Source organism: Coenobita brevimanus, chromosome 90, assembly GCF_032717465.1.
Source record: "Coenobita brevimanus isolate Jiangsu-jjx chromosome 90, ASM3271746v2, whole genome shotgun sequence".
NCBI lineage: Eukaryota > Metazoa > Arthropoda > Malacostraca > Decapoda > Coenobitidae > Coenobita > Coenobita brevimanus.
The window spans coordinates 17,330,024-17,343,457 of NC_137043.1; the positions used below are offsets into that span (position 1 = coordinate 17,330,024).

Consider the following 13,434-nt stretch of genomic DNA (forward strand, 5'->3'; position numbering starts at 1 on the left):
ACTATTACTAACTTCGATAAAAATAAATACCTCTGGTTATTTTGTTGTATTGCCCTGTATATCCATCCCTTTCTCTTGCATCTCGATCTCCATTCCACCCATTCTCACCCTTCCTGTCACCCTCCTACCTCTTTCCTCCCTCTTCCTTACCTCTCTCCGCCCATTTTCGCTCTTCCTACCTACTGTACTTACTCCCTCCCCTGAGGGTCCATGGACCTCGCGTTTAGATCCATTGCTATATGTGATAAAAAATACGGGGAGACCCAACAGGTGATCTAAAAACCAGTGGTAGTGGAAAGTTTCCATTTACTACGTGTACCACGACATTCACTGCATGACTCTTATCTAGAGACGGTCTAACCAGCTTTATTCATAGCCTCCTGATTATTAGAAAAAATACTCATTTTCCAAACCTTCCCTCACTGATTGCACGAATCTGTCTGTCTGTCTGTCTGTCTGTCTGTCTGTCTGTCTGTGTCTGTCTGTCTGTCTGTCTGTCTCTCTGTCTGTCTGTCTCTCTGTCTCTCTGTCTCTCTCTAGCATCATCATCATCATCATCATCCGGACCCCTATTCCCACCCTACGGCAGGGTGAGGGTTAGCAACGTTCAGACAGCCCAAGTCTGCCCAATCCAATGAGCCACACTTTCATTCAATCATAATTCAAGACCCCCGGATCATGGCTTTACTTGATACGCCAAAAACATTCACCATATTCTGTAGCTTCACGTAACGTATCCTGTAGGGTGACACACACACACACACACACTCATACTTCAATCAATCAATCAATCATTTCCTGTGGCACCCCACGGGATGCATAGGGCCTCAATGAACTCTCTCCACCAATATTTGTCTCTTGCCATCTCCTTCAGGTCCCACCAACACTCCTCTCCTGCTTCTTTTTTCATTGTCCTCAACCAGGTTTCCCTCGGCCTACCTCTAGCTCTTCTTCCTCTAGCAATCCACTCTGGCACATCCTGTATTAAACAACCTTCTTTTCTGTATATGTGCCCCAGCCACTTCCAGCGAGACAGTCTCACATATTCATTAACTGGTTCCACTCTCGTAATATCCCTTACTCTTTCATTTGTAACTCTGTCTTGCCACTTTGCCCCAAGAATCCTTCTCAGTATTTTATTCTCAAATCCTAATACTTTCTGATCTGTTGCAATTGTACTGTACCATGACTCATGCCCGTAAATTAAAATTGGTCTAACCATGGACTTGTAAATTTTCACTTTAGTATGTACCGAAAGCATATTATTATTCCAAACAGATTTCAACATTCCAACAGCTCGCCAAGCCTGTCTAATCCTCTCCTCAATTTCATTGTTTAATGATCCATTAGATGATACAATCTTTCCCAGATATTTAAAGTTTTCTACATTCTTCACCACATTATTCCCAATTACACAATCGATTTGGTTCTCCGCGTTCATATTAATAATTTCAGTCTTTCCACAATTTATTACCAATCCCACTTTTTCTCCTTCCTCCACCAGACAATCGAGCACCCTCTGCATCTCGTAAATACTTCCGCAAATCAGTACAATATCATCAGCATAGTCCAAATCCATCAGCCTCTTATTTTCTGTCCAGTTAATTCCTGCACCTGTTCTCCTTACAACCTTTTTCATAACATAATCCATAACCAAAACAAACAACAATGGCGAAAGAACTCCTCCTTGAATCACTCCTGACCTAACTTGAAATGGATCACTCAAAGAACCACCCACCATTACCTTACAAAAAGTACCTTCATGCAGGCTTCTAATAATATTTACAAACTTTTCTGGTATACCATAGAATCTCATAATTTTCAACATAGCTCCACGTGAAACACTATCAAACGCCTTTTCAAAATCCACAAAACACATGTTAAGTGGCATTTTCATCTCATTAGCTTGTTGCATTAGATGCCTTACAATAAAAATCTGATCATTACAACCTCGACCCTTTCTAAATCCCGCTTGTTCTTCTCTTAAAATTTTATCAATTACTGGCTCTATTCTGTTCAACAAGATTTTGGAAAAGACTTTTGCAACTACAGGTGTCAAAGTTATCCCCCTCCAACTGCCACACACACTTAAATCTCCCTTTTTTGGTATTTTTATAATCACTCCATTTTTCCACTCTTCTGGAATTCCGCCATTATCCCAAGCCACATTAAAAAGTTTCAAAAGCGCATTCATCAACTCGTCATTTTCCACCTTAAGCATTTCAGGGAATATTCCATCCTCACCTGGAGCCTTAAAATTCTTTAACTCCTTTATAGATTTTGCTACCTCTTCCAAAGTTATATCCCCTGTTTCTATCTGCAAATCTCTCTCGGCTGGCAAAATGTCCTCTTCAGCTGGGATTGGTCTATTTAGAACAGATTCAAAGTGCTCTTTCCATCTTCCTTCTATATCCAAATCTTTAGTCATCAAATTACCATTTCTATCTCGTACAGGTATTTCCTTCCTTCTCCTTTCAGTCCCAGTTAACTCCTTTATGGCCTGATACGCTACTCTTGTGCTCTGACCGTCATTTTTACTTAATTTAATTTCTGTCTCTGTCGCCTTTTCATCATATAGTCTCCTCTTATCACGTCTAACGAGTCTTTTTACTTCAGAATGTAAACTCCAGTACTTTGCTCTAATTACTTCAACTACCTGGCCATCAACATGTTCTTCACTTCATAACTTAGCCTCTTTCCTTTTCTGAATTACATTCCATGTTTCATCTGACATCCACTTTTTCCCTCTCGCTTTTCCCTTTTTCTTAATAGTAACCTTAGCACTCTCATGCAAAACCTCTTTTACCTCTCTCCACATTTGATTAATATCATTGTCTTCAGATTCCATCAAAGTCTGCAGGACTAAAAACCTGTTTCTACATTCGCACCGAAACTTTTCCCTCGTGCTCTCATCACTTTTCAGCTCATCAAAATCATAATTATTACCTCCTGTACAATTACCATTAACGTTTCTCTTAAGTTTTATTTTAATCTTTGACACAACAAGTTGATGATCACACATACTTCAGTAAAACAAATTTGGAAAAGAAAAGGGATAAAGGTAAAAAGCAAAATGATGATTTCTACCAAGAACTGGTTGAAGTAGAGACCCACAATAGACTGGTTGAACGTGTAAACAAACTAGAAATGGCTTTCAAAAATGAAATTGATGAAATAAAGAAGCAGATGCACTTGCAAAAGGAAGAAATAGAAAAACTAGGAAGGGAGGCCAATAAGAAAGACACAACCATCAGTGAACTAACAGTGGAACTGAGTACACTTAGGAAGAAAATGAGTGAAATGGCAAGTACAGTAGTCAATCACGAAAGTGTTATCAAAGAGTTCAAAAATGACACAGAGACAATTAGGCAAGTTAGCAGCCTTATTGACCAGAGCAGTGATATTGAGGAGAAGATAACACAAGTGAATGAAGCTGTGCAAAGCTACAAAAATGATGTAGAAACCACGTATGCTGAAATGGTGAAAGTAAAGAAAGACTTAGAAACAAGGGTGGAGGAAAAAAGCATTAAAAAGGAGGTGAAAAGAATAATCCAAAACAATCCAAAGTTAGTCAGAGATTCAGTAGAGATAAACAAATCAATAGTAATCACTGGTATAGAAGAGGAAGAAGTTAAAAACAAGATCACAAGAGACAAAAAGGAGATGGCAAATGTAATGAGCTTACTGAAAGAAGTATCAGAGGAAATCTGTAGTAAAGACATAGAGGAACACAAAAGGTTAGGGAAATACGAGAAAAGCAAGACAAGACCTCTAAAGGTGACTTTCCAGAGTGTAAACACTGTGGAAGAAATACTAAAAAATGCAAAGAATCTTAAGGAAAAAAAGGAGTTCAAAAATGTATGGATAAAAAGATGCCTAACACAAGAGGAACTGGAATTACTGAAAGAGAAAAGGGAGGAAGCAAAAACAAAAAATGAGGGAAGATCAGAAGAGGAGAAGAAGAAATTTTTTTACAAAGTAATAGGACCGCAGGTACGAAAGTGGTACACAAACAGGATGGAAGAAAAAGGAGGAAGGTAGTAGAACCATGTCATGACAAGTATATAAACAAGATGATAAAGTTGATGTACTCAAATGTGGATGGAATGGTATCTAAATTACTAGAGATGAATGATTATGTCAGAGAAAATGAACCACAAATAATATGCCTAACTGAAACAAAATTAATACCAAGGATATCAAATGACATACTAAACTAAGAGGAATACAATATATGGAGAAGAGACAGATATTTAAAAAAAGGAGGAGGAATTATAATATTAACTAAGAAAAATGTAAAAGTCAAGGAAATAAAACTAGATATACCATCACAAGTAGAACTGATTGCAGTAGAGATCGACACATCTGAAGGTAAAGTAACTGTAGCCAATTTGTACATGCCACCCAGGTGAAACACATGGGAAAGAGACGAATATGAGGACCTGGCAGAGAGTACAATTCAGAGTGTAAGATCATTGCTACATAAAATGGAAGAGAAATCGGAAAGAATTATACTACCTGGGGACTTCAATACAAATATAAATTGGAATACTCTAGATATAAATAGCCAAGAAAGCTGTTGGGACCAAAAGCTCCTGGATCTCGTACAAGAGTTTTTCTTAACGCAACATGTGAGGGAAACCACCAGAAAAAGAGGACTTGATGTACCTTCAGTGCTAGATCTAATATTTACAAGGCAAGAAAATGATATTGACAGTTTAATATATCACCCTCCACTCAGCAAAAGCGATCATGCAGTACTAAATTATAACTTCAGGATAGCATATGACATAGTAAACAGCAATGATAGTTACAAAAAGAGCCTAAACTATAAAAAGGGAAATTATCAAGACCTAAAGAAGTATTTCTTAGAAGTTGATTGGGAAAATGAGCTTAGAGGACAAGATTTAAATGCTGTATATAAAAATTTTGTGAATTTTATGAAATAGGAGTCCAGAAGTACATCCCACAGCACAAAGAAGCAGATAAGAAAATACAGAAATGGTTCAATACAGAATGTAAAAAATCAAAAGAAAGAAGAGATTTGTTGTGGAATAGATACAGAAGACATAATAGTGAAAGGGCGTATAATAATTACAAACAGGCAAGAAACGACTATACAAGAATAAGGAGGGAAGCCCAAAAACAGTTTGAGGAGGATATAATAAATAAAAGTAGTGATCAACCAAAGCTGTTTTACAGCTATATCAGAAGCAAAACTAAAGTAAAAGATATAATACAATCCATTACGGACGAGGGAATCACTTATACACAAGAGAAAGATATTTGTGAAGCACTAAATAAGAATTTCCAATTAGTTTTTACAGAAGAAAAAAATTTTGAGAGGGACTATGTGGAACACGCATGTCCACACATACTACCAGATATACAAATAGCAGAAAAAGTAATGCAGGAGTTAAGTAGATTAGACAGAGGAAAAGCAAGTGGTCCTGATGAAATTTCATGTTGGGTATTACGAGAATGTGCAAAGGAGTTATGTAAACCATTATTTTTAATTTTCAAGAAATCCTTGAGTCAAGGTAAACTACCTGATATTTAGAAAAAAGCAAATATTGTCCCCTTATTCAAGAACTACCAGATATACAAATAGCAGAAAAAGTAATACAGGAGGAGTTAAGCAGATTAGACAGAGGAAAAGTAAGTGGTCCTGATGAAATTTCATGTTGGGTATTACGAGAATGTGCAAAGGAGTTATGTAAACCATTATTTTTAATTTTCAAGAAATCCTTGAGTCAAGGTAAACTACCTGATATTTGGAAAAAAGCAAATATTGTCCCCTTATTCAAGAAAGGAAATAGACAAAATCCACTCAACTACCGACCAGTATCACTGACCAGTGTTGTAAGCAAGGTATTAGAAAAACTTATAAGAAAAGCTTGGGTAAATCATTTAGAAGAACACAGTATGATAATAGAAAGACAGTTTGGTTTCAGAAAAGGAAAATCATGTGTTACTAATCTGTTGAGCTACTATGACAGAGTAACAAACACAATACAGGAAAGGGAAGGATGGGTGGACAGTATCTATTTAGATTTCAAGAAAGCTTTTGACACAGTACCACACCAAAGACTTTTATGGAAACTGTACCATCAAGGAGGAATTCGAGGCAAACTGTTTTGTTGGATGCAAGACTTTCTCATAAAAAGAGAAATGAGGACAGTACTAAGAGGAAACTACTCATCATGGAAAGAAGTGACTAGTGGAGTACCACAGGGTTCAGTGCTGGCACCAATCATGTTTTTAGTGTATATAAATGATATAAACAGTAACACTGGAAATGAGAGCTATCTGAATATGTTTGCAGATGATGCAAAAATACAAAGGAGAATTACTAACACAGACTCTTGTAAAGAGCTACAAGAAGAACTAAATAAACTTCATGAATGGAGTAGTACATGGCAAATGGAATTCAATGTGGACAAGTGTCATGTAATCAAGTTTGGTAAAAGTGGAAAAAGACCTGATTGGGATTATAAGTTAGGAAATAAAACCCTATACACATCAGAAAGAGAGAAAGACCTAGGTGTGATTATCAATAACAGACTATCTCCGGCTGACCACATCAGCGAGAAGGTACGGAACATGTATACACTGCTTGCAAATATGAGAATAGCATTCACATACATAAATGAAGACATGCTAAGAAGGATAATAACATCATTCATTAGACCAACCCTGGAGTATTCATCAGTAGTCTGGAGTCCTCATCTCAAAAAGCACATAGACAAGATTGAAAAAGTTCAAAGGGCCTCTACAAGATGGATACCAAGCTTAAGGGACCTAAGCTACGAAGAAAGACTAAATAAACTGAATCTACCAACACTACAGGAGAGAAGGAAAAGAGGTGACATGATAATGCTATATAAATGCATATCAGGAAAGGAGAAAATAGACATAAATGATTACTTAACATATGGAGAAGCATCAGCAAGAGGACACTGCAAAAAATTGCATAAGAAGAGAGGTGATAAAGACGTAAGGAAATTCAGTTTCCCAAACAGAGCAATTGATCAATGGAATGCACTACCGAATGAAATAGTGTGTGCCAAAACAATTCACAAATTTAAGGATATGTACGATAAATATGGTTTAAGACACGGGACAGTACGAGCTTGACTCATTCCTGTAAAGATACAATTAGGTAAGAACAATTAGGTAAGAACACAAAGAAAGAGAGAGAGAGAGGGAGAGAGAGAGAGAGATAGAGAGAGACTGCTGACTCAATGCGAATTGCTTACTAAGCATTGCAAGTTATCATGGATGGCAAGAATGTGGCAAATGCAGGAGGGTAAAACCCCATAATTATGTAGTAAAATGACAAAAGTGATTGTTCGAAACAGAGAGAGAGAGAGACGTTGTTTTGAATGTAGGGGAGAGCCGCAGTGCAAGATGGTTTTACCATTATCGTGCAATATAATCAACAATGAACTATGAATAGTCCAAAACTATAATACCAACTATTGCATTATTTTGCATTCAGTGTAGAAATAGCAAAAAGACGCGGCAATATGATGGGTACAGGGAAGAGTGCAAACGATCCTGAGCGTTACCCTCCGTGGCTGTATCATCGGGTTGTGGGAAGTGGGAAAGTCATCAAGAGAAAATACTCTCCTTACAGGTATCTATCAGGACTGTGAATCAATGGATTCGTCGGTTGCAAATGGAGGGCTCAGTGAAGACAAAGCCACGCAGTGACAGACCTCGGGTTCTCACCCGTATAGCGGACATGGTACACGAGCAGTCAAAGTGTCCTGCAGTTCAGGTTACTCAGACTTTACAGCTTCCCTGCGATCTGCGGACGACGAGATGACGCATTCACGAGATGGGCATTCACTGCTACAGGAAAGCCAAGAAATAAAAACTCTCTCAAGCCAACAAAGAGTGTAGACTAGGCTCTGCTTTACAGTATTTAGGAGCAGACGTAGATTTTTTTTTACTGATGAGAAATGCTTCACGTCGGTGGCAGCAGGGGCTCGAACGTGCTGGAAACCCGTAAACACACGATATAAGATGAAAAATATACAGAAGGACAAAAGTGGGCTGGTGAACCTATCATTTGGGGGATGGATGTGGGCTAATGGACATGGAGAACTGACGAAAACAGAAGGAAGATTTACAGGGAAAAAATACATTGACGTGTTAGAAAACGTTTTATTGCCATCCGTGTGAAATACGGCAATCCCACTTCCTCATCCTATTAGACTTGTTCATAACATGAGTCCTGTGTATATGTGCACAGTGTTAAAGGATTGGTTAAACCAGCACCCGGAAATGGAAGTCCTCGATTGGCCCTCAGAGGGTTGGGATCTAAACCCAACTGAGAATTCATGGGCTATAATGTGCAAGGACAGGGACGTGGGTGAAGAAATAAGTGTTCAAGCTGTAGAACGTGAAGCCCTTGAGGTCTGCGAATCTGTTTGGAACCGTTCAGATGTTTGTCATAAATTAGTAGCATCCCAACCCAGGAGGGTTGATGAAGTTGTTCAGGCTCAAGGTGGTTGGACCTTCTATTACTGTGTTTGCATCATTTGAATGCTTGATGATATCATTTTCTTCGATTCCGTGTTAGATAACTTTCATAATGACAAGTAATACCGTATGTACTGTATTCTTTATGTATATACTGTTGGCAATGATAACCGAAAGCCTGGTATTATGTTTATGTCAAAATCACCCTTATGTTTCCTAGGGTTACCAAAAATTAGTGTGTTTTCTTAATACAGTCAAGGTGAGTTACTTCTATGTGTAGTAGTAATATTCCACATCTGTATCATAAATACGCAAACTACTTTAATGTGTGTTGTTAATAGAATTTGACTGATATAAAAGCATTTGTTTAACTCATGTGTTTCAGTTTCCTATGAATTAAAATTTGCTGATATATTTTCTAACCTCATCCCGAGCACCCTCTCTCGAAACTGACAGAAATGACCAGGCTTTTGCCATAAAGTCCTTCCTTAGTTGAAGAGACTCAAAATAATAGTGGTAAGAATTATAACCTTATTAAAGACAAAAAAGTATGACCATAATATAAACTGAAATATTTAATATCCAATGATACTCGAAGACTGGCCCCTCTACAAAGAAACCAACGAATCATAGTAATGCAAACGATGATTTAAAAAATGAACAAACAAAATGATTGTTTCTATGCCGCGATGACTGAGAAACATCACAGTACCAACCATGATTCTCTAAATCATCCTATAAAAAATTATCTCACGGAATATATAGTTACCTGTATATCATCATGTTCGTATTTATTAATTTAATATAACCTTATCAATGAATTATACTGAGATCATAGCAATATTGGTTACTTATCATCCCATGGATCTGGACACTAAACCCCTCCCTCTGACCTCGTCTTCTGCCACCCCGGCACCTCGCATCCCCATCTTCCCGAAGCACCGTTGTTCGAACCTCAGTTGGTAGAGATTCATATTGTGCCTGGGATCAGGACAGAACTTTTGTCCTCCACTGTACATAGTGAAGACCATATATCCGCGGTAGTTTTGTCTAACCTCCATTCAGTATTCTATCATTTCATTATGTTAAAAATGATTTTGGTAAAGACTATTCTTCTCAGATTTCCCCACCCAAACGGTTGGATGTGTAAACCAACCTCAGGGTCGACACACAGAGGTTATTACATGGAAATTCTTAAGCATTAACTTTTCATGCAGTATTATTATTATACGAGTATACCTTCCAAAAGTACACATAAGTTACATTTCTTAACCCCTTAACCACGGGGCGTCACTTTCGTGACGCTCGGCCACAATGGATCATACCGCTGGGCATCACTTTTGTGATTCTGTGTTATTTTGAATTATCCCGGGCTCTCAAGTGGTGGCTTGTATCATCTATCAGTACTGCCAATGTCCAACACTAGTCAGCACTCCAAATCTCATCTGTACTCCCATCCATTGTTGACATTTTAGCGATTTTACCCCCTTCATGACTCCCCTCCCTACCTGCCCTCCATTACCCTGTCCTCTCACCTCCCACGCCGCGCTGCGCTACGCAAATTTCCCCCAGATTTTTCCACAGATTTCATCCATTGAAATAAGCCCTATGCCCTATACTTATACAAATTAATATATACCAAAAAAAAATCAGGTAAGTGATAGTGTTATACACCAGGAATTGGGTAATTATCACCTGACAACACCGCACGTGCATTCATTTGCTACATTACCACGTAATTTCCCCTTTGAATTATGCCTTGTAATCGATGTCTGTAATAAAAATATATATCAGAAAGGAAGGGAGAAGCCTAAGCGACATTTACATTCACCTGGAACTACCTATTTCTTTATGTATTGCCGAGATTTTCTACCTATAAAAAATTAGCATGTAAGTTAGCAGCAGTCAGCCTCAGTGTCATTGTCAACCCTTGCCTTCTCAGATAAGCCGCGGCATTTAGTTCCTTGTCCTCCGCTGTAGTGAAACCATGTCACACTCGCACCCCGCCATTCCTGCCGCTTCTGCGCCCATTGCAAAGGGCCCCGTGATCTCTACCCCTAAGAAAAGTAGTGAGGGAAGCAGGAAAGGCCTTAGTGACTCTGCAGTGGCACGTGAACTTGCAGAATTGTCCATGGTGATGATGGACAGTCATTTTGACGATTCGGGTGAATCGTGTGATGAGCCAGGTGAGGTTATCGTGCCAGAAACTGCTACAACGAGTGCTTCAGTGTCGGAAGTAGTCTCTAGCTCCAAGGGAAAGGAGCCTTTAGTGCAGCAAGGCAAGGAATATGTGAAGGGAGTGAAAAGGCGGCGTGTTAGCCCCAGAACAATGCCCCCGTGTGACCCAGCCCGCCATGAGTCCCGAGTGCATTCACCTCCCCGTTCCCCAAGCCCCACTTCACTCATTTCTTCATCATCGTCGGCTGAGTTATCTCCGGAGTCTTCGTCGTCGGAGTCACCACCAGCATGAACAGTGAAGGCAGGCCATAGAGGAAAAGGTAAATCAAGGACTGTGAAAAGTAGTGTAGTTAGTAGGGTAAGGGCTGCTAGTGCTGTACGGCAACCCAGGGTCAGTGCGAGTGACCTTGAACGAGATAAATCTGCCTCACAGCCAACCTCCACCACCACCACCACCACCCGCCCTACACCGCCACGACAGGGAATCCTGGAAGCCTTCGCGTGGACGGAAGGGTCAGATTTTGTGCCTGAAAATTTAGTATTTGATGAGAGCTCCTCAGGAGTTCAGCCTGCCTTCACTATTGACGAAAATGCTGAGTGTGTGGACTACCTTTTGGCCTTCTTAGATGACGAAGTCATGCAGCACATATGTGATGAGACCAACAGGTATGAATCACAACGTGCTGCAAGTGGTACACGTGCAGCCAAGATGCAACAGTGGTCCATGCTGGGAGTGCAGGAGCTGTATGTGTTCTTTGCCCTCATGCTTCTCATGCCACACTCCAAGAAGCATGATTTGGAAGAATACTGGTCCATGGACCCCTTACTACCCTCACCCACCTTCAATAAGTACATGGCCAGAGATCGCTTCCGGAACATCATGGGAAACCTGCACTTTGCCGACAACAATGTACCTTCCCAAACTGACCCACTCTGGAAGATCCGGGAGATTCTGAGCAGAATGAAGGATAAGTTTATGTCATTCTTCCACCCCTTTCAGAAGGATGTCATTGACGAATCCTTGGTTTTGTTCAGAGGACGTCTTCGGTTTGTTCAGTACATTCCAAGCAAACGCCATCGCTTTGGAACTAAGTTCTTTGTACTGTGCGACTGTAAGACGGGGTACATCCTTGACTTCGTCATTTATTCAGCCAGCACTGTCGATCTGGATAAAACACACCCCCTTGGCTTCTCAGGCTGTGTAGTGAAAGTGCTCCTAGAAAAGTATTTTGGTGGGAATCATGTGCCGTATACAGACAACTACTATACAGCACCGAAACTTGCCAAATACCTTTCTGAGCATGGCATTGGCTCCTGCGACTCAAAAGTAATCGTGCCCACTTTCCCTAATTCACAGAGGCAGGAACCTCGCAGCAAGGAGACGTGCACCTATGCAAGTCTGAGAAGATGCTGGCAATACGGTGGCATGACAAGAGGGTTGCGCACATGCTCACCACCGTACATAAGTGGGAGATGACAGACAGTGCGCTGAGTGCCAGGTTCCCCTCTGTGTTACCTGCTTCTTCGATTACCACAGCCAGAAGCAGTTCTAACAGTGCAAGTGTGAAAGGAGAATAATTTGGAAATAATATGTAAATAATGTGTAAATGATGTGTAAATAGCAAGTGAAAGCAATGGATGTTCAGTACAAATGACTGAACAGTGTATTATAGTTTTATCTTACTGAAAGTGACAGTGAATAACATAGTGTAAGTAAAATAGAAGGGTAAATATTGAAAATAGAATAGAAAATGTAAATAGTAATGTAAGTAATTAGTAATATAAGAATATGAGTATAAATAATTTATGTTTAACAGTGAAAGTGAATCCGTGGCTCTCTACGTATTTTACTGAATTAAAAATTGAATGACTTCAGTGACAATAAACTAATACGACTGAAGGAAACTTATGGAGAAAGACTCCAGATATATATAAGTGTGATATAGTAATAGAAATATAAAGTGTGAGGGGTTTTATGAATAATAAATGACAGAGTACCAAGAGCGAACTAGCGCAAGTGTGACGATAAGACGCGCTCGTAATTTCCGTTGCTTTCACAGTGTTTTTTTTTTTTTTGGAGTATGGATCCCAAACTACTTGAATATCATAGAGTAGTGTTTATAGTGTTTATATCTGGCTGTGGTAATCATATTACGGGTTATCGGGAAGTGTAAAGTGGAGACTTCGTTACCCAACTTCAGAGGTCTCCACAAGTCCTACGGTAACAGACGAAGGCTCAACAAACATTCCAGGAGAAAGCTGAAGGTATGTGCCATAAGCATATGTAATTTTAATATTCTAGGACTAATAACTGATTTTTGGGAAATATTTTTTGAGAGTCTGTCGGAGCCCGAATAATCCCGCGGGACACGCAAAACATTGGTAAACATGCCCGCGGTGTAGGGGTTAATCTGTTATAATGGTGCATGTGGATAAAATCATGATAACTTCCAGCAAATTACTTATTCATTATAAGTGTTTCTTAGGGTATGTTGCCTTGCGATAATCTTTCATCATTGCACATCCTCAGTTCCATTGCTTCCCTTCCACTCATATCAAGCTTTCTTTTTCTCCTTTGTAGCTCCTTTCATATCTTCGTTCCATAGTACTGCTGCTTTCAACCCTTTATTTTTCTGCTAACCCCACACAGTGCTTTACATGCTGCACAGATATCTTCTACGAACACCGTACTCACACTCTTATCATCTGTCACCTCAAGATCACATCCACTTAGTCGCTTCTCCTCTCCTCTCCTGTACTCCAGTT

General features: G+C 39.5%; 1 protein-coding gene across 1 annotated transcript in view; it reads left to right on the forward strand.

The window, feature by feature from the left end:
- LOC145411618 (cell adhesion molecule Dscam2-like) overlaps positions 1–13,434 on the forward strand; it is a 157,357-nt gene that overhangs the window by 100,688 nt on the left and 43,235 nt on the right. The window contains exon 31 of the mRNA XM_080281625.1: positions 8,261–8,515. Coding sequence (XP_080137751.1) covers positions 8,261–8,515 — 255 coding nt within the window. The remainder of the gene's footprint in view (positions 1–8,260; positions 8,516–13,434) is intronic.